A 25496-nucleotide genomic window follows, 5' to 3' on the forward strand; every position below is an offset into this window, starting at 1 on the left:
GTCCGCAATTCCGTTCCCGAAAAAAATAGAGCATGTCCTATTCTTGTCCACAATTGCGGACAAGATTAGGAATTTCCTATTATAGTGCTGGCGATGTGCGGTCCGCAAAATGCGTAGATCTGCAAAACACATACGAATGTGTGAATGGACCCTTACACTGTGGATGGTGCCAGAACTGTTCTTCACCCTGGTGCATGCGCAAACCTCACCCCACCTGCCATGCACCAGGGAGAGGAGTAGTTCTGGCCCCATCACAGCGACCGTGCCGTTCCCGTCCATAGCCCAGGCCAGTAAACTGGTGATGTCGGCGGTAGCTGGATTTTCAGAAACGGAGCGAGTTCCCAAGAGGCCGATCCACACAAACTTAAGTATATTATATAAGTGTGTGATGTGTAACTATGGTAGGAGAATCCCTTTAACCTATCCCTTGTTATATGGTTTGGTGACCGTATAACATTACAGCTCGAGCTGAAGCAGAAGGTACTCTTTCATTCAGGTTTCGTCTCACTCTCAGCTTTAAAGGGATGGTGGTCCCCGGCCCAGGATCTTCATCTCTTGTCCAAAGTGGAGAATGGTTCTAAAAAGCATATTCTTGCTCTGGAGGACCTCTCCGTTATTACACAGACAACCCATTGATTTGGAGGGGCGCTGTGTAGTTCTTCCTTTCCCCTGTGGTGGTGCTGCCAGTTATTCCCACAGATTACAGCTGATCGCCAGGGGTCCCAGCAGGAGACACTTTGTGATCTGCTTCTTTTCAAGAGACTCTTCCCACAAGACATGGACAACCTGTTTAAGATGGTCCTGTCGATAACTGGAACATTTGAGACTCTCCGAGGATAAATGAGGGAGGTGTGGGAGATGCCAGTCACTTGTGACGTGGGGTAGCCATGTATAGATGGTACCCTCGCTGGACTGAAGACTGGATCAACCATTCGGAGGTCGCGCCAGGTCATGTTCTCCTCACACATGCTGTTTAATGAGTTTATTTGGTACTATTTCTATGCAAGGACAAATTTTATTTTTATTTTTTGTTATAGTTGATGTTTTTTAAGTATTGCAATTCCAATCCAGAGACGTCCGAGCTGGCTGCGCAATCCATGGATGCGGAACAGTTCCGAATTTTGTCTCCTCGGTGTGCACTGTCATTCAGAATTCTCTTTGGATCCCCCTAAAGATGGATTATAGAAGAGCCGCCAGCTCGCCTGCCACGCCCGTTTTATCAAATACTTGCATTCTGCATAAAATAACAATTCGGAAGCAGCTTTTCTCAGAACTCTGTGCTGTGCTCTGTTATTCCTCTTGGCAATGTATAAACACATTGGGTGGCTACCATTTCCTTTGTCAATGAGGCGTGTTCCTGCAGTCTGACACTGTCCCATCAGCACTGACCATTTTAGGCTCTGTAGGGACACGCCCTGTTTCATGATTTATTTCGAGCAGGAATAACGGAGGGACTGCGTTTTAGGAAGAGCTGCTCCAGGATTGTTATTTCATAGAGGATACAAGTATTTACTGAAACAGACATAGCAAGGATGGTATTCCCGCACATGTTCATGTTCTACCATTGCATACCTTGTGTCCAGCGTTTTCTGTAAAGTTTGTACGTTTGGTTAGTACGTCGCATGAGAAGTTGCCATTCCTCGGCCTCCATGTTACCTTCCTCTATAATTGTATGTGCACAATAAGGTCACTTTAGTCTCCAGTGGTTGTGTTTTCAGGGGGCTGCCGATGACACGTATGTTATATTTAAGCCTTTTCTGAGCCTGATCTAAAACCACGGTTCTCGGCCGTCCCGCCAGGTACTGAACTTGAGGTTTTCATATCCGCCGTGGGGCATGGCCTCAATGCCGTCTGCATTTTGCACTGGAAAACCAATAAACCATTTAAATGCGGCTGCTGGTTATTCTGTGTAATGGTTGTGGTGGATTCCTATACTATACTGCCAGATGTACATGAATAATTTTAAAGGGGTTCTGCAGTTCTTTTAAACTGATGATCTATCCTCTGGATAGATCATCAGCATCTGATCGGCGTGGGTCCGACACCCAGGACCCCCGCCGATCAGCTGTTTGAGAAGGCAGCGGCGCTGCGGCCTTCTCACTGTTTACCGCAGGCCCAGTGACCTCACGACTAACTGGCCTGGGCGGGGCTAAGCTCCATTCAAGTGAACAGAGCTTAGCCCCCGCCCAGGCCAGTTGGTACTAGTCGTGATGTCACTGGACCTGAGGGAAACCGACTGCCTTCTCCAACAGTTTATCAGCGGGGGTCCCAGGTGTCGGACCCCTGCCGATCTAATGCTGATGATCTATCCAGAGGATAGATCATCAGTTTAAAAGAACTGCAGAGCCCCTTTAAGGTCTTTGCGTTGGAAGAGGTTGTCTCATGGATGGCTAAGAACGTGCTTCCAGAGGCGGATGTGCCGCTTTCAGGTATGAAAAGACGCAGCTTCTCCATCGATCAGGCCATGAGACACTATAAGCCTATATTTACACGACTGCGGATCTTGTGTCTCCTGCACTTTCCGCGGGTCCTGTTCTACAAATGCCTATTCTTCTCCACAAAATGGACAAGAATAGGACATGTTCTATCATTCGTGGAATGGCCACACATCCGTCCGCTGTCGACATTTTTTGCAGAAATGAATGGGTCCGAGTGCAATCTACAAACAGTGCAGATCAGACGGGGACTGAAAATCAAGTTGTGCGAATGTAGCCAAAAATGGAAATGCATTGCTTCTGTTGGCAAAGGGTTGCCAACTTTTGTGATGGGACTGAACCAGAGCTGCTGGATAAGCACGCCTTCCACACAGATAACATGTAAGGCTTCGTTCACATCTTCGCCAGTCATTACGTTGCCCTGTGCCGGAAAATGGAATGCAAGCCATAAACTGATGGAGAACTCCACCAATGCCCTCAACTGTAATGGGCTCCACTGGGTGTTCGTCATTTTACCGGCCACAATAGTGCAGCGTGCTCTGCTATTTTATCCAATGTTTTTGAGTGAATCTGCAGTGGAGGTCCCTCGCAAATGTGATCAAAGCCTAACTCACTAAGGTTTGTCTTTCTCCACATTTTCCTCCTTGCCATGCAAAACAAGTCTGCATCGAAGAAGAAATCCAGAGAAACCTCTCTTTGACTGTATATGACATGTCCAGTTGTTAGACCCCCCCCCCCCACGAACATATCTGCATAGATGTATGAAGTATGGCGGCAGGTTTTATAAGTCTTGCTTAACAGATCTGGTACTCCTGTGAAAGTAAAGCAAAGCCTTGGAGTGTTTGATGGTAATGCTCCTCTCCTATGGTATTTAGGACCTATTCACATCACGCCTTGGCTCTCTGCTGTCCATATATATGTCTGAATGTTTTTTTTCCCCAACTTAAAGGGGTTGTCTCATCTCAGTCAATGGGGGCATATCGCTAGGCTTATAGGTGCGAGTCGAGAACAGAGCCTCAAAAGCAGTGGAAGGCACGGTGGCCGGTCATGCGCTGTGGAGAACGCATGGTGGTGGCCGGACCCGGAGTCCTCAAGCCACCACTTTGCGGGGCTCTGTTCCCGATAGAGGTGCGGGTTCCCCTGCAATAAGACAATAGGGGAATATCCTAGTTAGTGTTGAGCGAACTTGTGTTTTTAAGTTCGGCGTCTAAAGTTCGGGTTCGGGTTATCGAAGTATCCCGTTATGGATTCCGCTACCACGGACCATAATGGAATTTAGAATCCATAACGGGATACTTCGATAACCCGAACTTTAGACGCCGAACTTAAAACACAAGTTCGCTCAACACCAATCCTAACCCCTTTAAATTGGCCAAACGTAGTCTGAAAAAAGTATACTTTAGACTATGTTTGACCGAATTCACGTTGGCTTACTTTTTTGGAGGATAGAATATTGTAAAAGGTTGCCCATAGGCTTAATGCATCTGTCCAAGAAATTTAGACAAGCCAAAATGACCTACTTTTAGCCCCATTCTTACAGTATGTGACAAACATCAGGAAAAAACATGATGTGAACAGGGTGACATTCTATAGAAAAGGAGTCCTCCCTGGTCACCACAGGTCCTCCACCTGAAATCTCTTACAGCCGTCAACACATTTTCCCTGCAGTGACCAGTACAGTGGAAATGTGTTTTGTTATTGCCCATTCAGATGAAGGGGCAACTATGAAATATATATAACTGGGCCAAGTCCACCAGTGCGGGAAGCACACTCTACACTCTTCCTAATAGGGTTCACCTAAATGACCTAATAAACATATGGACAAAGATGATGGCACTGAGGTAATTTGGATCTTCTGGTAATTCTACTTTGGACTCCCCTGCAGATTTATGTAAGCCACGGTGACCCATCAGGAATTTCCAAAAATTGTACCCAATACAAACTACATCTGCATATCTAGGGATAAGGGGAGATGATTCATAGATATTTGAGTTCAGATATTTTGAGGGTCTTGTTCCTTTCAGGTTCTTCTGTTACTGAGAAGGAAATATTTCCGGTTTTGCAAATGAGGAGTCCAGAAGCTCATTACTAGGACGTTTTTTGAGGAAGTGGTTGCATTACGATGGCAAGTGCTAAGAAGTTGCCGGGAATGTGCTCCTTACACAATACCTTGTTGATGTGACGTGGGTATGACTCTTTGCTAACCCTCTTAAGCAGCTGAAAGGCACAGAGAAGTGCTGAGGAGTCACGTGAGAGAGCACTTCTGCAGGATCAGACTGTTCTTCATGTTTCCATCACGTGCACTGAACTGTGGGGTGATCAAGGTGCACACTTATCTTTGGCATGGTACATTTTGTTTTGACTGTGTTCGCATGCTGCAGATTTGGTGCAAACATTTCTGCAACTTAAAGGAAATGTGTCATCAGGAAATTATCTATTGTTTCTATGTTAAAAGGGTTTTCCAGGATTTTATAACTGATGACCTATGCTCTAGATAGGTCATCAGTATCTGATCGGTGGGGGTCCAACAGCTGTTTGAGAACGCTCCTGTGAGTGCCACTGCCTTTTCACAGTTCATCAAGCACAGCGCCGTCCATTGTATAGTGGCTGTGCTTGGTATTGCGCCCAGACCCGTTCACTTGCACCTAGGCCATGTGACCGATGAACGTGAAAAGTACAGAGAAGGCCGCTGTGCTGCTGCCAGCGCCGGTGCCTTCTCAAACAGCTGATCAGCGGAGGTCCCGGGTGTCTGACCCCCACCGATCAGATACTGATGTTTTATCCAGAGAATAGGTCATCAGAATTAAAGTCTTGGAAAACCCCTTTAAGCATGCATGTTCTTTAAGGATTTTTGGTGATGTCCTTTTTAGTTTTCCATGTCAAACATATCTACTCGCTGCACAGCGACAGGTCTACAAAGCTCTCCCATAGAAGTCAATGAGATCCCTCTAGACTGTTCTGTCTATGGCCCATGGTGGCTTCCGTGATTCATATCTCTAAATGCTGTTAGCAGCAGTTCAGGAAAGCTGGCCGCCCCCATAATCATGTCAAAGTTAACAAAGTATTCCATATATGCCATATTGACATTTTCTGTGACCCTTTCATGTTCACATACAGGTATTAGTGTGCAGCAGTCACGTTCTGTACAGTCTGCAGTTTGCGGCATGTCTACCTTTTCACCCTATTTTTTTTTATGTACTGATTAATTTGCCAATTTTCTGCCACTGAGCTCCAAATCCTTGCGTAAACTGATGCAATGAAATGCTTGCTTCCTGCAGCCACCACTAGAGGGAGTCTAGGAGCTAATTGCATACTGGTTTATTATTCGGTTTAATGTATAAAGGAAATGCAGTAAGATCCGAGATTTAACTTCTCCACAGAACAGAGGGTAAGTGTCTGACTGATGGGGTCCAATGGTCAGAGCCCCCATCTGATCACAAGAACAGGGGTCCTTTGCCCCTCTTCATGAATGGAGCGTGTGCTGCAGCTTCATTCAACTCTGAGACTTTTGGAGATGGCTGAGCGCTGTACTTGGCTGTCTCCAGCAGTCCCAAAGAGATGAATAGAGCGGAAACACACATGTATGATATCTGCTCCATTCATATGGACACAGGACCCCCGTTCTCATGAATGGTGGGGTCCCAGCGCTTGGATCACCATTAGGAAGACTCGTATTCTGTGCCTAGGGGATAACATGAACAATATTCTGCATTTTTGAAACCAGCACCTGGATCTGAATACTTTTGTAATTGGATGTAATGAAAAATATAGTATAGCCGCTGAGTTATTCAATGAAATCTATCTGTATAGCGCCCCCTGGTGTTTGTTGTGTTCCTTATTTCTCTGTCCACGTAAATGCTTAGTTCGATACTTTAACTGTCGCCAGCCTATTTTCTGTTAGACGCTGTGGCAGGGAGAGAACTGCAGAAAGGATACACCCCCTCAGCTGTGATAGGGAGAGAACTACAGCAGAAAGGGCACACCCTCTTAGCTGCCAGCCTAAGGGTCCATTCACACGTCCGTATGTGTTTTGCGGACACCGGCAATGTGCGTTCCGCCATTGGCCATGACTGTACCATGTGATGTCTGATTTTAATATTTTACATTAATCGTGGGACAACATCTTTATCTCCATGGTTTTCCATGGCGCTTAGTATCAGAAAACGCAGATGCAATCCCTGTAAGGGTTCATGCACGCTAATGTATTTTTGGTTCGCATCAGATCCGCATTTTTTGCAAGACGGATGCGGACTGCAAAAACGGCTACTGCCGTGTGCATTAAAAAATTAATTAGCACAGAATGTCCCATGGGGACTATACGCGGTGGATTTGTGCGTGCTAGCAGCTCTGCAGCGTTTCACAATAGCGGTACAGTGAATGAAGTTATAAGAAATCTCATCATCCACTGTGGAAAAAAAATCTGCAATGACCTGCGGTGCGGCTGCCGGTTGCAATGCATACAGTGGACTCCTTGATTTTGCAGCAGAAATTGTCCCCCGTGTGACTGTTCCCTGAGATTACTTTTCGTCTGAGGTTTCTTATGCTTTTTTCCCGTTGATGTTAATTGGGGGAATAAGCTGAAAATAATATAAAAAAATAAATAAATCTAACGGCTGCTATAAGTTATTGCAATGGCAGAAACATATTTGCCCACATGAAAGCCTGTATGGCGGCACTATATGGATGGCAGAGCCCTAGTTGCGCCACCCTTGTTCTCGGGCTGTGCCTGGTATTGCAGGTCAGCTGCATTGAGGAGCCCTTCATGACTGTTACCACTCTTGAGGCGATCCAGTCATCCATCCCAAGTCTGCGCAAAGTGTCTACAGAGGAAAGACTTGAAGGAGACAAAGGAGGTCTTTGTTTTTGAGCAGTGGAGCGGGTTACACAGCTGCCAGGAAGAACGCATTGGTAATAGGATGTGCGGAGATCTTCATGTAAAGGAGTTCTGGGCACAATACATGCGTCGCCCATCAGTGCCCGCTCTCATGCCTGCTAGAAAGGGTTGCTTCAGGAATAATTAGCTGGATTGTAGGATATTTCTGTCCATGCAGCATATTGGGGGGGGTCACCTGTGAAGATGTGTGACTGCCCAGTGATTGGCGCCATATGTCACCCAACCTTAATTCGGGATTGTTCCTCTCCGTGCTGTATGTCAGGGTTGTAGCGTTGTGGAGGTCTGTCATGTACAAGTAGGGCGGGATATTCCCAGTTCTAGTCTGAAGGGTCCCCAAGGGCCCACCCTTTACCACAGAGAGAGGGCGGACGGAGCAATGATCCTGAAAATTGGCACATCTGTATGATTTGCTTTTTTATTTTCTGCTTCGTGAACTTTTATTTGCAAATCCGGACCCTCTGCACCCACCCCCCACCTTAACCTCCTTATCTTCCCCTCCTGAGACCCCTTTTCGGTGACTGATCGTCCACTCCTTCCAAGATAATCTGTAATTTGGGTTTTGTAAATGAAGGGCTTCGGTTAATGGAGAACATAAGCATCATTATGCATTAGGAAAGCTGGGAAGTAGAGTGTTAAACCGAAGGCACTTCTCCTAACTAGATGAGGGGCAGCCAGGGCGTCATGATCCGGGAGGAGGTAGAATATTCAGCATTTTATAAGGAGTGGGGGGCTCGCTGAATGGTGGGTGTAATGTTTCTGCTTCCTGCTGTTACTGGTTTGATTTATCCCTAATGAGTTCTCAGCACATGAATGATCACAGCTCTCCTAGGAGCCTGCCCCATAATGCCGCATCCTGGGGCTCCCAGACGCCTCCCTGAAGCTGGCGGGATGGATACAGCTCCAGCTGCACCGTACAGCTATATACACAGCTCCGAATCTACCGCTAGTGTATCACAACTGTGCTATAAACGCACTACATACTGCTATATACACAGCTCTGAATCTACCGCTAGTGTATCACAACTGTGCTATAAACGCACTACATACTGCTATATACACAGCTCTGAATCTACCGCTAGTGTATCACAACTGTGCTATAAACACACTACATACAGCTATATACACAGCTCCGAATCTACTGCTAGTGTATCACAACTGTGCTATAAACACACTACATACCGCTATATACACAGCTCCGAATCTACCGCTAGTGTATCACAACTGTGCTATAAACACCCTACATACCGCTATATACACAGCTCCGAATCTACCGCTAGTGTATCACAACTGTGCTATAAACACCCTACATACTGCTATATACACAGCTCCGAATCTACTGCTAGTGTATCACAACTGTGCTATAAACACACTACATACCGCTATATACACAGCTCCGAATCTACTGCTAGTGTATCACAACTGTGCTATAAACACCCTACATACCGCTATATACACAGCTCCGAATCTACCGCTAGTGTATCACAACTGTGCTATAAACACACTACATACCGCTATATACACAGCTCCGAATCTACCGCTAGTGTATCACAACTGTGCTATAAACACACTACATACCGCTATATACACAGCTCCGAATCTACCGCTAGTGTATCACAACTGTGCTATAAACACACTACATACCGCTATATACACAGCTCCGAATCTACCGCTAGTGTATCACAACTGTGCTATAAACACACTACATACCGCTATATACACAGCTCCGAATCTACCGCTAGTGTATCACAACTGTGCTATAAACACACTACATACCGCTATATACACAGCTCCGAATCTACCGCTAGTGTATCACAACTGTGCTATAAACACACTACATACTGCTATATACACAGCTCCGAATCTACCGCTAGTGTATCACAGTATATAACAGTGCTATATACACACTACATACCTCTAGTGTACCACAACACCGTTATGTACACACTACATACCGCTAGTGTATCACAACACCGCTGTACACCAATCTACTGCCAATGTACCACAACACCACTATATACGCACAATATACCGCTAATATACCACAACACCGCTGTACACTCATTTACTGCCAGTGTACCAGAACACCACTATATACACAGTACATACAGCTAGTGTACCACAACATCGATATAGACAAAATATACCACTAGTGTATCACAACATCGCTATATACACACAATATACCACTAGTGTACCACAACACCTCTGTACACCCATGTACCACCAGTGTACCACAATACTGCTATATACACACACTACATACCGCCAGTGTACCACAACACCGCTATACACACAGTACCTGCTGCTAGTGTACCACAACACAGCTATATAGACACTATATACCGCGAGTGTACCACAACACAACTGTACACACTACATACCGTTATATACACAGTACCTACAGCTGTGTGTACCACAACACTGCTATATACACACTATATACCGCGAGTGTACCACAACACAACTGTACACACTACATACCGCTATATACACAGCTCCGAATCTACCGCTAGTGTATCACAACTGTGCTATATACACACAGTACATACAGCTATATACACAGCTCCGAATCTACTGCTAGTGTATCACAACTGTGCTATAAACACACTACATACCGCTAAATACACAGCTCCGAATCTACCGCTAGTGTATCACAGTATATAACAGTGCTATATACACAGTACCTACCTCTAGTGTACCACAACACTGTTATGTACACACTACATACCGCTAGTGTATCACAAAATCGCTGTACACCCATCTACTGCCAATGTACCACAACACAACTGTACACACTACATACTGCTATATACACAGCTCCGAATCTACCGCTAGTGTATCACAACTGTGCTATATACACACTACATACCGCTATATACACAGCTCCGAATCTACTGCTAGTGTATCACAGTATATAACAGTGCTATATACACAGTACCTACCTCTAGTGTACCACAACACTGTTATGTACACACTACAAACCGCTAGTGTACCACAAAATCGCTGTACACCCATCTACTGCCAATGTACCACAACACCACTATATACACACAATATACCACAACACCGCTGTACACTCATTTACTGCCAGTGTACCAGAACACCACTATATACACAGTACATACCGCTAGTGTATCACATCGCTATATACACACAATATACCACTAGTGTACCACAACACCGCTGTACACCCATGTACCACCAGTGTACCACAATACTGCTATATACACACACTACATACCGCTAGTGTACCACAACACCACTATATACCACAACACTGCTGTACACACAACTCCTAATCTACTGCCAGTGTACCACAACACCGCTATACACACAGTACCTGCTGCTAGTGTACCACAACACAGCTATATAGACACTATATACCGTTATATACACAGTACCTACCGCTGTGTGTACCACAACACTGCTATATACACACTATATACCGCAAGTGTACCACAACACAACTGTACACACTACATACCGCTAGTATACTACAACACCGCTATATACACAATTCCTAATGCAAAGCTGGCAGGATGGATACAGCTCCAGCTGCACCGTACAGCTATATACACACTACATACCGCAAGCGTATCACAACAACGCTATATACACACTACTTACCTCTAGTGTACCACAACACCACTATATAAAGAACTCCTAATCTACTGCTAATGTACTAGACTACTATGTACACAGTACCTACTTCTAGTGTACCACAACATCGCTATATACATAGTCCCTACTTCTAGTGTACCACAACATCGCTATATACTTAGTCCCTACTTCTAGTGTACCACAACATCACTATATACTTAGTCCCTACTTCTAGTGTACCACAACATCGCTATATACTTAGTCCCTACTTCTAGTGTACCACAACATCGCTATATACTTAGTCCCTACTTCTAGTGTACCACAACATCGCTATATACACAGCTCCTGATCTACTGTACCACTAGCGTACTATAATACTGCTATATACACACTGCCTAACACTAAAGGACCACAACACCACTATATACACAGTACCTACCACTAGTGCACCACGACACTGTTTATACACTACCTTCCACTACTGTACCACGACACCACTATATACACATTACTTACCACCAGTGTGCCACAACACAGCTTAAAATCTACCACTAGTGTACTACAACAGTGCCATATACACAGTAGCTACCGCTAGTATACCACAACAGTGCCATATACACAGTACCTACCGCTAGTATACCACAACAGTGCCATATACACAGTACCTACCGCTAGTATACCACAACAGTGCCATATACACAGTACCTACCGCTAGTATATCACAACAGTGCCATATACACAGTACCTACCGCTAGTATACCACAACAGTGCCATATACACAGTACCTACCGCTAGTATACCACAACAGTGCCATATACACAGTACCTACCGCTAGTATACCACAACAGTGCCATATACACAGTACCTACCGCTAGTATATCACAACAGTGCCATATACACAGTACCTACCGCTAGTATATCACAACAGTGCCATATACACAGTACCTACCGCTAGTATACCACAACAGTGCCATATACACAGTACCTACCGCTAGTATATCACAACAGTGCCATATACACAGTACCTACCGCTAGTATACCACAACAGTGCCATATACACAGTACCTACCGCTAGTATACCACAACAGTGCCATATACACAGTACCTACCGCTAGTATACCACAACACTGCCATATACACAGTACCTACCGCTAGTATACCACAACACTACATACACAGTAGCTACTACTACTGTACCACAACATCGCTATATAAACAGTACCTACTGCTAGTATACCACATCACTATATACACACAGTACCTACCACTAATGCCCTACAGCACCACTCTATACACACTGCTGATTGCTAGTGTACACAACACCACTAGATATACTGTATAGAAGACCTATTACTAGTTTACCAGAATGCCGCTGTATACACAGTGTACCTACTCCTACTGTACAAAAACACCACCATATACCCGTGTGTATACTCCTATATACTCCTATAGATATGCCCAGTACACTACAGCACCACTACATGCTTGATATGTAGTATTGGACTTTTTTCCCCCCAATAAATGCAAAAAAACATGTTGAGACGCAGATTACTGGTAAATCCTTAAATGGGTTTTTCCAGGACTTTGATATTGATGACCTATATGATAAGCCATCAGCTTCAGCCTGGTGGGGGTCACTCCCGACTTCTCCACCCATCAGCTGACTGAAGGGGCTACAGTGTTCACGACGCCGCCGCATCCTCTTCACTTTTTACATGGTGGCCCCCAAAACTTTCCCACTTTTTATTGATTTACACCTCTCGCCATTTTTCTAAAAAGTGGGTAACAGAGGCCATGGCCTAGGCGGCCTGACAAATGTAAACTTCCACCAAAAAATAGCCTTTAAGGGATTCTGTCAGCTAGTTGAGCCTATAGAGCTGCGGACATACGCTGCTAGATCGCCACTAGCACGTCTGCAATATACATTCCCCATAGCTTTTATTCAGTCAAAAAAAAACTTTATACATATGCAAATGAGGCTAGTAAGGAGCCCAAGGGGCTGTTACCAACGTGTCAGGAGCCCAGCACCGCCCGCATCCTCCAAATCTCCTTCTTGCAACCCCGTCACAGAGTTGAAGCACTGTAATCTCGCACATGCGAGTGCCGGCATAGTGTTCCTTCCCTGTGCTGTCATCAGCCTCAGGGAACGAACTGCGCATGCGCGAGATCACAGCAACGATGTGACATCAGGGGAGCAAGGAGGAGATTCGGAGGATGAGGGCGGTGCTCCTGAAACGGTGGTAACAGCCCCTTGGGCTCCTTACTAGCCTCATTTGCATATGTATGAAATCGTTTTTTTACTGAATAAAAGCACGGAGAGCTATGAGGAATGTATACTGCGGACGTGCTAGTGGCGATCTAACAGCGCATGTCCTCAGCTCTATAGGCTCAAACTAGCTGACCGAATCCCTTTAAATTACACTTGAAATCTATGCCGACAATTATCTAGTATAGATTTCAGCATCTAGCAAACGAGGTGCGACAAAATAATTGAGAGGCATGTGCCGCCGAATAAATTTGGCGCATTTTACACAATTGGACTTTGTCCTAACAACCACCTTCCTCCAAAGTTGAAAAACTAATTGGGAGTAGGCTTTTCCCTCCTCTGCCGGACTTGATTGACAGATAAATGCAAACAAGGGAGGGACCTGTCAAGCAGAGTGGGGAACAGGTGCACCGTGGACACATCTCCCTGTTCCTGGCCCATTCCTTAAACTGTTTTCTCTGAAACGCTGCAGAGACCTCTACATCAATCTCCGTCATCAGGGACCATGGTAGGACTGCATGCTGCCCATGGTTCAGACAACCAACCTGACACCCCCAGCAACCAACGACTCGCCTCCATTGTGTAGTAGACACTGCCGAATACTGTAGCGCTACCCCCATTCAGTGCGAGCAGGGTTGCAGTAAGCAGCTCGATCCACCACCCAATGCATAGAGCTGTGTCGTTCCGACAACAGCTGACTGGTGGGGATGTAAGGTGTCAGACACCCTCCGATCAGATGGCGATGTCCTATCCTGAGAATAGGCCACCACTTTAAACTGGCCATACACATAAGAATAAAGTCGTCCGAAATGACCAATCTCGGATATTTCATTTGACAAGTGTTTGAAAAAAAAATAATATTGCAGACTTTTTATCTTCCTAAAATGTACCGTAATTGGCCACGCTGGAAAATGTTGCCCATCGTCAGACAACATCACATGACCTCATCCGCCAAATGAAACCGATCATTTGTCTTTGTGCTGAAGGAGCGGGGAGCCATGTTGCCAATTGGATAGCTCCATGGACGGCGGTTCATTCTCTCACGTCTATGTCAGGCTTGAGTAAGGATTACCCTAATCATCTGGACCCTCCTGATGAAGTCTCCATTATCCCCGCAGACCAGGAGCCATATTTCATCATGCTTATTTTATTTAAAATATTTTTATCTTACAAATATTTTCTGTACATTGCGTTCATCGCTCACTTATTTACACAGACCGTCCGGGTGGAGAAAGTCCTGTAGTGCTTACGGAGGAGCACCGTCCCCTGTATATCCCTGTGGTCCTCTGGGCAGATCCATGTGTTGGTGGCAAGCTGGAACGATGAGATCCCAATTTTATTGCAGACTGAAAGTTCAAACACGGATTTTGCCCGACCCCAGGCTTGAGGTAAACATGTATACAGGTATAAAACCATCCCTGTTTTTGTTACTTTGTTGCTTTTTTCTTTTTTATACATCAAATGTGGAAATTTTTGGAAACAAAAAATTCCTTTAGCATCTGCTTTCCATTCTCGCAGTCGGAATAGTTCATACTTCTCCCTGCAGGCAGATTGCTTACGTATATGTGCGTCCACCTAGTATGTTACATTTTTTATAGTTATGTTTTCCAGGTCATATATAAATAAAATCTACATAAAAATGGAGAAACTGTGTGAAGGTTTTGCTCTGTTTATACGTTCCTGGTCCTGAATCTTCTATAACCCAGAGCTGGATTCATCGTTCTATATGAGGACTATACACATTATTAAATGAAAACCGTAATTCAGCCGGACTGGGCGTCTACCTAATGGGTTTCGGGGTGTTCTGACTCTCCCCTGATGTTAAAGGGGTTGTCTCATCATGGACAATGGGGGCATATTGCTAGGATATGCCACCATTGTCTTATAGGTGCGGGTCCCACCTATATCAAGAACGGAGCCCCAAAAGTAAAGGAGGGCGTGCTGCGCATGCGCAGCAGCCCTCCATTAATTTTCTATGGGGCCGGCGAAAATAGCCAAGCGCTGGCTCATCTATTTCCGTCGGCCTCATGGAAATGAATGGGAGTGGGGGCCACGCATGCGCGGTACGCTCCCATTCACTTCTATGGGGAGCCATATTGGTGGTGGCCGGACTGGAGTCCTCCAGCCACCACCTTGCCGGGCTCCGTTCTTGATATAGGTGCGGGTCCCAGTGGTGGGACGCGCACCTATAAGACAATGGGGGCATATCCTAGCGATATGCCCCCATTGTCCATGATGAGACATCCCCTTTAAGGCCTCTTTCACACAATCAGTATTTTGCATCAGTATTTGTAAGCCAAAAGCAGGAGTGGGTCCAAAACACAGAAGAGGTACAAATTATTTCCATGATATTTTATCTCTGCTTTCGACCCAACTCCTGGTTTTGGCTTACAATTAATGATCAAATACTGATGCTAAATACTGACCGTGTGAAAGAGGCCTAAGGGAAAGCCGGGTCCAGCATGTTGAATTTCTGCTTGTTAAGTCCTTTTATTCTCAAGGGAGATAAGCCACCACAGAAGCTAAGCCAAGCTGTAAGTGGCTTGCTAGTTGACAACCTGTTGACTGATTTCAATAGCAACTAGCAGAATTGTGATTTCAGCTCTGGACTATAACACAGAATATAACTTAGGATCAGCATGAAATATGTGACGCAAATGTAGATTGTACCTTTTATATATTCTAACATGATGCTTAGTGGTGAACATAGGCTGTAATGCTGTGTTATCGAAGCATCGGTCTATGGCGTACACACTGACATTGTGACATTTCCTGTATATCTGGATCATTTGTATGGTCATTTAGCCAGCCAGCGTAGCTACTGTATGTCTATTTTATAACATGAAAGACCTTGTACCAAACGTATGCAATCACAATTGTCTTCCCTGCTTTGCTCCAAAGTAGTAGTTATACATCAAAAGATATAGTCCGTGTTGTTGGCTTGAAATGCGTTGGTTTCACTGTCATGGATAAGTACCAGGCTGCTCTCGAGAAGCCTGCCTATGTTGAAGGTGCTACAAGAGTGGCATCTATGGACACTACAGGAGGTCATAAGCCCCAGCGGTTGTTGGGGGTGGTGCGGTTCTTGCGGTAGAGCTGTAGTAGTAGGGAGAACCTGGAAAGTGAATGGGATAGGTGTTAATAAGGTAGTCCAGTCCACATCATATCAAGACTGGAAGCTGAGTGGTGATTAGTGTGCACAATATTAACTCCTACAGCAACTATAATGAATACATTGGAAATTTCACTTTGAGGTTGTATAGATAAAGTAGTAAATTACATCTGTAGAGGTCCATGAGCTTAGAATCTCCACCGAAAGCCCAAACTGAAAGGGCTCGGACACGCTGGAATCATAGACCACGCTGGTGATGCCTTCTAAATAGGCCCATGTGACATATTAGAAGATGAAATTCCACTTCATGTTGAATGTAGCTAACAGCGGCGTCTAAACAAGGACTTAGATACTTAGAGCCATTGAAAATCTGTCCTACCACCTGGACCGCCTACGTGTCATCTCACAGTGGCTTTCTTCAGTTCAGTTTTGTCCCCATTGGCAATGAATGGGGACAAATCTGAAGCGTTTTCTTCCGCTATTGAGATTCTATGATGGATCTCAAAGGCGGAATTAAAAACGCTAATTTGAAAGTAGCCTTACTGTGGAGTACTGCTATTGCACCAATCAGTGGACCTCTAAATACTTGCATTGTTCACTTCTCCTTTCTCTGTCTCCGATCCAGCACCGCCCTTAACTACACCCACTAGTTTATAGCCCCTCCCACCCAGTTACATAGACACTCCCCTATCACTGTCCTTAGCAACACCCAGCTAGTAACATAGACACTCCCCACGCCTATGGACACAGCATCAAAGGAAATAAGAAAGAGCTGAATGGACATGGTCATGTGACCACAGCCCGAAACGGGAGCAATAAATATTTGATAGAATATGGATGCAACCTGGAAAGCCCCTTTAAATTGGTTGTCGGGAATTATAGACAAAGGACTATTCCCCCCCCCCCCCCCCCCCCTCCCAAGAAACAGAACCACTTTAAATCATGGGTTGTGTGTGGTATTGCATCTCAGCCCTATTTATTTAAAAGTGGTGAGCTGTAATACCAAACACAGTCCACGGTGGCGCTGTTTAAAATAAAAATAAAAAGGCAAGTACCTTTCTAACCCCAGAAAAAAAGCTGGTAAATGAATTTGTTGTTGTGATGTGTCTCTTTTTCTACCCAGCAGCTCCCGCTTGACTCGTTGGGGGACATTTATCAATAATGGCATAATTTGTGCCAAAAAGATACTAACATTACAAATCAAAAGTGGTCTTTTGTTTCACCTCATATATCAAAAGATGCACAACACTTTCAAAATGGGACTTTTTAAAATATAAACTTTATTATTCGCCTATTTCTCTTGATTTGTGACATTTTAATGCCAATAGCACGAAAATGCGACTTTTTTTTAAACAGAAGTGCGCCAATTAAGTCAACCCTGCCGGACCACACTTGCGCATTTTGAAGCATATTTGTGACATTTCCACTGGTAAAGGGCTCGTTCACACGAACATGTGAAGTCCGTGCCGTGGACCGCAAATTGCGGTCCGCAATGCACGGGCACTGTCCGTGGGGCAGGCGCATGGGGATCACTTAAATAGCTCTGCGATCCTTCGGTTCCGCAAAAAGATAGAGCAAGTTCTATCTTTTTGTGGTGCGGAAGCACAGAACGGAACCCCAGAAAGCACTCCGTAGTGCTTCCGTAGTGTTCCGTTCCGTTCTACTGTTCCGCATCTGCAGATTTGCGGACCCATTGAAATGAATGGGTCCGCATCCGTGATGCGGAATGACAACGGAACGGTGCCCGTGTATTGCAGATCCGCAAATGCGGTCCGCAATATGGCAACGGGCATCATTGTGTGAACGAGCCCGAATTGTGACTTTTGTCTCAGACGCGGGGCGTTTTTGTCATGGTTTCATTTATGTTGAATGACAATTTAGTGACAAACAGCGCTGTTTAGCTCCTTTCTATCGTCCTGCTTTATTACTTACCTGCCATTTGTTCCCACCTCGAGTTGGTTTTTCTTTTCATAAATGCGACTTTTTTGATAAAAAGTTGCATCTTTCTGCCATAAATGCGACTTTTTACACAAACCACCACCACATAAGCTGGCTTAATTGTTTGCAATAATTTGAGCCATTTCTGCCGATAAGTGGATGATCAATGAGGCGTAATATGCGCCAATTTGATAGCCCCGCCCACTTAGACCTTTATAACTCATTTCTGGCCTGATGCATTCTTTATGGTGGAAATTCTGGAGAAAAGAGTTGATGTATTTGGCGCAAATCAAAACGCCATTCTTTTTGGCGCATTTCACGTCATAATTCTGGTGCAACATGCTTAGTAAATGTCCCCCATAGTGTTGGTGCAATCCTCCCCAGTCTCCTCCTAATTACAGGTGACGTGGTGAGCAATGGCTTCTGCAAGCGGCGAACGATGTCGAGAGTGATTGTACACGGCTTAAAACAATATCTCTTTTGTGAATGAGTGCGAAGAAAATCCTATTATATTTAATGTACTCACTTAGTAGGCTGGAGCCGGGGAACCGCCAACTGTCTCCATATGCTGCGTAGGCCCCATGGCTATAAGTATTACCGGAGTAATCGCTTCCTGCTGAGAGAACAAGAACTGTCAGGTCAGATGGAACAAAAGTACTAACATCTCACATCTTCATAGCCCGCTCCTGCACACCGCGAACATCCAGCCCTCCGCAAATTATTACCCCATACAGAATCAGATGTGACCATCTACAAAGATGGAGCACCTCTCTATCCCCCCCATCATTTACAGGCTATAGCCGGGATGGAGGCGCCCATACTGACTAAATTAGATTTATAATATACCCGCCATGTCGCTTGCTGCACAACTATCACCATTTTATTAAATTATTGCATCAACCCAGATCCTACCAGAACGACTCCCAAATTTATGGAAGTGAATACATCAGGGGATGCATATAAAAGAGGTTTCACAGGACTGGAAAAACGTGGCTGCAATGCCGGACACAACCTGCAGAAAGCGGTGGTGTTGTTTTTAGAAGAAAGCAGCCATGTTTTGTGGTTGTCCCTGGACCTGAATACATTTATTTTTGCATGTAATTAAAAATGTATTGTAGCCGCTGAGATATTCAAGAAAATGTTATCTGTATAGCGCCATCTGCTGATTGTTTTTTCCTCATCTCTCTGTCCACCTTAGGACGCACATGCTCAGTTCCATCCTTCAACTGGCACCAGTCATATCTACTACTGTTAGAAGATGTGACAATTACAGGACACTCCCTCTGAGCTGTGATAGGGAGAAAGCTGCAGCAGAAAGGATACACCCCTGAGCTGCCAGTTTGAAATAGATCTAGCAAAGCTATTGGAGCAATAAATGAGGAGATCTCTGGATCCATGTGAGGTGCAGGGCTGGTTCTAGCTTTGTTAGATTGTCATGTACTATATGATTTTTCATTTTCATAACCGCTTCAAGTATCACAGGGGCCAAATTACGAAGATACTAAGAGCATCTTATATTTGCTTCATTTTCAGATTTTTAAATCTGAGTTGGGTTTGGTTTACACCCACACTGGCCACAGAGTGCCAATTGGGGGCAGAGTTTGGCATTTGGGTCAGCATACATGTGTTCTAGTTGGAGAAATGGGAGAAAGTCTCTGTCGGACAACTCTAGCGGTGACTTATCTCCCCTGAATGCTAGAGAACATGGACATGTTGAAAGCCAACATCCCCAGGGGCGGACTGGCCATAGACCCTACTGGCAAATTTCCTGGTGGGCCGATGCCCAGAGGGCCACCTAAGTCCTCCTCTGCTTTCAGCATTAATTAATTTAGGCAGTATTTTGTGCTGCACCGTGTTATCTGGGGCCATTTTTAGTTTCTTTTCTAGGGTCACTCCTCAGTCCGCCAGGGGCGGGTTGGCCATAGACCCTACAGGGAAATTTCACGGTGGCCCGATGCCCAGGAGGCCACTCAAGCCCTCTTGATGGCCACAGGCCAGGTACATAATGATCTGATGCTCAACGGCCGCAGGTGTCCTCCTGAACTCAACTGTATTACCGTCCTCATGGCGGTGGTACAGTTGAATACTGTGGCGTGGGTGGCAGTATTTTGTGCGGCACTGGGGTATTTGGTTCTGCTGGGGCTGTATTCTGTTCTGCACGGTATTGCAGGCCCTGCCTACTTCAGTTGTCCCCTCTTACTTGTTTTGGTCCATCTTCTGTCAATTTGAACCCACCTACAAAATGGGGCCACTTTGAGTTCCCAATCCGCCCCTGAACATCCCCATCCTTCTTTCCCCCAACATCTGTCTTCGTAGGAGTGTCGGGCAAATGAGATGTTTGGCAACTCCATGGGTTCATATCTTATGTATGGTCAGCTTAAGACTGGCCATACACAATACTATCTTTTGACCTAGTGGGTTTACTAGGCAGAGAAATCCATTTGGTAGGGTGACCACCAGATACGTTGATTTTCCAACATCTAGTCATCTTACGATGAGCCGTTCCATCCCTTCTTGCTCCGGTAGAGCCCCGTGCATAGAAGGGACCCTGAGAATGGAAGGCATCTCCCGGACCCTAGGTGTCAGTGAGACCTCTTGCCCTCGACTTCACAAAGTGCTGTGTCTGAACCTCACAGAATGTGCATGGTCGTGCCAGTCTGCAGGTTAGATGAAATGAGTAAACGAGTCCCAGGCCCGACATTATTATCCCAGCATTTCGGAGGCGTTCTTTATTCCCGCTACTGGATCATTTGCCCGCTTTGTAGCATGTATGGGCATGTAGATTACAGGCTGTTGGGAACAAATCCGTCTCTCGCACACACAGTTAAAATATAACTGCTCTTTTTTATTTATCTTGACCAATCTCATTTCACGCTCCAGGAGAGGAAGGAGGGTGTGCACGCGGGTGTGGGGAGGGGGGCAGAAGTACTTTATATTTTTAACGCTGCATTAAGCGCGTCTCCGTGGTAACACAGTAACACGCTGGCTCAGCAGGTTCCGGAGCTGTGAGCTGAGTGGGTGAGGGACCTGGGGTTCTGCATTTCTCTTTTCATTTGAATGTACCTGTAAAGGTCAACCCCCTCCAAAAACAAAATTTATAAACTGTGCAGTCTCGGACAGGTTTACACATATGTCTTATCCATGGGAACACATTAACAGCACTGGGAAGCGACACAGTAGAGGAATGGGATCCAAATAGAACCAAGCCTTTGGATCTGCAATAAACCCCTTATTAACATTAGAGTCAATGGATGACAGATTGGGGCAAGCGATGCACAAAAAGCAACCATTAGCATTACAGATTTACAGTCATCTATTCTGTCCCTACAAAGGAAAATATGGCTTTTTTTTTTTTTGGGCATCTCACCTTTACCTTAATTTAGCCTTATTGATTTGACGCTCTGGGCTGCAGAGGCCTAGTTTAAAGGAGGCCATACACCTTAAAGGGGTTATCCAATATATCCAAAATATATTTATGACTTATCCTCAGGATAGATCATCAGTATCAGATCTGCAGGGGACCCCTGCCGATCAGCTATTAGAAGAGGCGTTGAGCGCCGCAGACTCTTCCTAGGCCAGTGACATCCCTGTACATCAGTCACAAGACCTGGGCGCAGCTCAGCCACATTCAAGTCAATGGGGCTGAGCTGCAATACCAAGCACGGCCACTATACGATGTACGGCGCTGTGCTTGGAAAGCTTCCGGGAGCCTGCATCGTTCACCAGAGCTCCAGTGAGTGCCGCGGCTCCCAGAAATGGCTGATCGGCGGTTGTGCCGGTACTTGGACCCCCGCCGATGTGATAATGATGACCTATTCTGAGCATAAGTCATCATTATCTTTTCCAGGATAACCCCTTAAAATGGCCTCATGCACACGACCGTTGTGTGTTTTGCGGTCCGCAAACTGCGGATCCGCAAAACACGCATGGCGTCCGTGTGCGTTTCTGCGGTTTGCGGAAAGGCACGGACAGCCATTGATAAATAACTGCCTATTCTTGTCCGCAAAACGGACAAGAATAGGACAGGTTATATTTTTTTGCGGACCACGGAACGGAGCAACGGATGCAGACAGCACACGGAGTGCTGTCCGCATCTTTTGCGGCCCCATTGAAGTGAATGGGTCCGCATCCAAGCCGCAAAAACTGCCGCTCGGATGCGGACCAAAACAACGGTCGTGTGCATGAGGCCTAACGCTCCTTCAGTCAACAATTATTCCTCCTGACACCCCCCACTCCCCCATTACACATACACACTCGTTTTGGCCAAAGATGCATGTGTTCTGAATGGGTAGAAAGCAGTAAGCCCCTGCCAGACGGCTTATCTCCCCTGAGAAAACAAGATCAGGCATGTCAAATTCAGCATGCCTGATCCTTCTTTCCTACAACATCATCTGTCGGGGAAGAATCAGGACACACCCATACATCTCGAACCGTTGGTCGGCCTTGTTGGTGTTGAGCGAATCAAAGTTCGCAAAGTGGACTTCGATCTGAATTTCAGGAAAAATTTAATTCGCCGCGAAGACAAAATTCCTCATTCTTTGTGGTGACGAATCAGTTTTACCTGAAACGGCGGTAAAAAATCATACTTGCCTTATCCATTTGAGCACGAAGAGGCTGAAGTGGCCATTTTGCTTGAAGATTCCCAAGCGAAATCTTGTGTGCGGTGACATATGACGTCACCATGTCGCCCAATGTGGTGACGTCATTATGTGCCTCGCTGGATCTTCAAGCAAGATGGCCGCGGCGGCCCCTTCACAATGAAATGGATGAGGTAAGTATGATTTAATTTTTTATTTATTTTTATTAGCTTTGGTATGGATCTCATATGGCGCGATCAACGATGAACGCAGCATCTGAGGGGTTCAATGATGGGCGGTCATTACACCCGCTATTCACACAAAAAATACGCTTCGTGATGAAGTAATTCGTCACAAAGCAAATTTTTTTTTTATTCAACGAAGCCGCTGAATCGAATTTTAGAGAACTTCGCTCATCTCTAATGTTAGTAATTAGGCATTGGTACCATATTACTCTGAAACCTTGGCCAATCCTTCAGCTTCATAAGACCACAACTGTCTATATCAGGGATGGCCAACCTGCGGCCCTCCAGCTGTTGAAAAACTACAACTCCCACCATGCCCTGCTGTAGGCTGTCCAGGCATGCTGGGAATTGTAGTTTTGCAACAGCTGGAGGGCCGCAGGTTGGGCATTTCTGGTCTATATTACAGGTAATAGCTATACAGGGCAGCGTGAGGTTGATTTACTTACCCGCGACCATTCCAGCAATTGCAGATGAGGCATAGTTTCCTTGCCCACTGGGTATGTGCGGAGGGTAACCTGGCAATGTGGATCCTACAACATCGCGTCCTGTTAAGGAATTGAAAGTGATCAATATGACGATACCCCCAATCACGGTAAGCAGATTGCTAGGCCTCCTGGAGGGTATGAGTTTAACGTCCAGTACAGGTTAGAAGGTGGACCCCGGTGTGTGGCTGTAGGTAGGCACAAGGATATATGTCTATGCAGGGGATTTGAAAACAACAAAGTACCAACGGCTATAAACATTTCTTCTGAAATGAATCGGCACAGAATTTTGGACCTAAAAATGATGTGGCTCTAAACGATGGAGATGTACTTAGAAGGACGTAATACGGCTGCATTTTAATGTTAGCCTTGTGGCCACAAGTCCTGGACCTCTGTGGGATCTAGATTCAGTTCAGAAGAAATGCACACGGTTCCGTACATACAGAGTCTATATTGAGTATAGTTTAACCAAAGTCCTGAATTTGCAGGGATTGTCCCTATTTTTCAGAGGCTTGAACGTATAATGAATAGCTGCACAATGTTCTAATATACTATGGGTCGGAGTACCTCCTCAGCCTTTGTTTTTCAGGTGCACTATAAGGGTACTTTCACACTTGCGTTAGAGGATTCCGGCAGGCAGTTCCGTTGCCGGAACTGCCTGCCGGTTTCGGAAATCCGTATGCAAACGGATAGCATTTGTTTCCGGATTCGGCTGACAAATGCATTGAAATACCGGATCCGTCTCTTCGGTGTCATCCAGATCCGGTATTAATTTTTTTTGCATTTTTAAAGGTCTGCGCATGCGCAGACCGGGAAACCGGATCCGTTTTTCTGGAACACTTGGTACCGTATCCGACATTAATACATTTCAATGGAAATGTCCTGCAAAGGCTCCGGAATTTTGGCTGGAGAAAATACTGCAGTATGCTGCGGTATTTTCTTCGGCCAAATACCGTAAGAGGGACTGAACTGATGCTGATGGATACTGAACGGAATGTTTTCCATTCAGAATGCATTAGGATAAAACTGATGCTTTTTTTCCGGTATTGAGCCCCTGGGACGGAACTCAATACCGGAAAACTTTAACGCTAGTGTGAAAGTACCCTAAGAAATGTAAGCTGCGCTATTGGTTGCTATAAGGGTACTTTCACACTAGCGTTTTTCTTTTCCGGCGCTGAGTTCTGTCCATCCTGAACACTTTGACTGAACGCCGGATCCGGTCTTTTTCCCATTGACTTGCATTAACGCCGGATCCGGCGCCGTGTGTTCAGTCAAACCGGATCCGGCTTTTGCATGTTAAACCCGAAAAATGTGAAAAAAAAGTTAAAGTCCATAAATGGCGGATCCGTTTTTTCCAATGCATTTTTTCATTGTGATCAAATGTAATTCGTTTTCACACGTTTTTCCGGATCCGGCGGGCAGTTCTGGTGTCAGAATTGAACGCCGGATTTAAACAACGCTAGTGTGAAAGTAGCCTAAGCGGAAAAGATAGTTTTTCGTTCAGACATTTTTATAAATCGCCCCAAATGTTTAATTTCTTTATCATTTTCAGGATCTTTGTTTCTATCATTTAAAGGGGGAGCAGTGTAATTATAACTATAAAAAGCGGGCAACCCCTTTAAGAGACAACATGTGCCTCTGTGGCAGGGGCGTGATGGAGACAGGGGCATAACTATAAATCATGGAGACCCAACCACCTACTAGTGTAAGAAAATTAAACTGCAGCTCATGCACACAAATGTATTTTGCTTCCGTGTCCATTACGGGGTTTTTTTGCGGCCCGTATGAGGAACCATTCACTTCAATGGGACCACAAAAAGACGGAAATGACTTGGTGTGCATTCCGTTTCCCTATGTCCATTCTGCAAGAAAATAGAACATGTCCTATTATTGTCCGCATTACGGACCAGGATAGAACTGTTCTATTTGGGGCCGGCTGTTCCGTTC

The 25496-nt window shown here is 45.3% G+C and overlaps 1 protein-coding gene across 6 annotated transcripts in view; it reads right to left on the reverse strand.

The window, feature by feature from the left end:
* Positions 1-15450: 15450 nt before the first annotated feature.
* The window catches only part of PAX8 (paired box 8), a 33786-nt gene continuing 23740 nt past the window's right edge, over positions 15451-25496 (reverse strand). For 2 of the 6 annotated variants that reach the window (XM_040414623.1, XM_040414622.1), the window contains exons 11-13: positions 23514-23612; positions 18772-18858; positions 15453-16310 (exon numbers count right to left, since the gene is read on the reverse strand). In XM_040414623.1, coding sequence (XP_040270557.1) covers positions 16234-16310; positions 18772-18858; positions 23514-23612 — 263 coding nt within the window. In that variant the 3' untranslated portion in view covers positions 15453-16233. Of the gene's footprint in view, positions 16311-18771; positions 18862-23513; positions 23613-25496 lie in introns of all 6 variants that reach the window. The other 4 variants (XM_040414621.1, XM_040414620.1, XM_040414625.1 and 1 more) reach the window with 3 other exon arrangements.

Source organism: Bufo bufo, chromosome 1 (genome assembly GCF_905171765.1).
Source record: "Bufo bufo chromosome 1, aBufBuf1.1, whole genome shotgun sequence".
Classification (NCBI taxonomy): domain Eukaryota; kingdom Metazoa; phylum Chordata; class Amphibia; order Anura; family Bufonidae; genus Bufo; species Bufo bufo.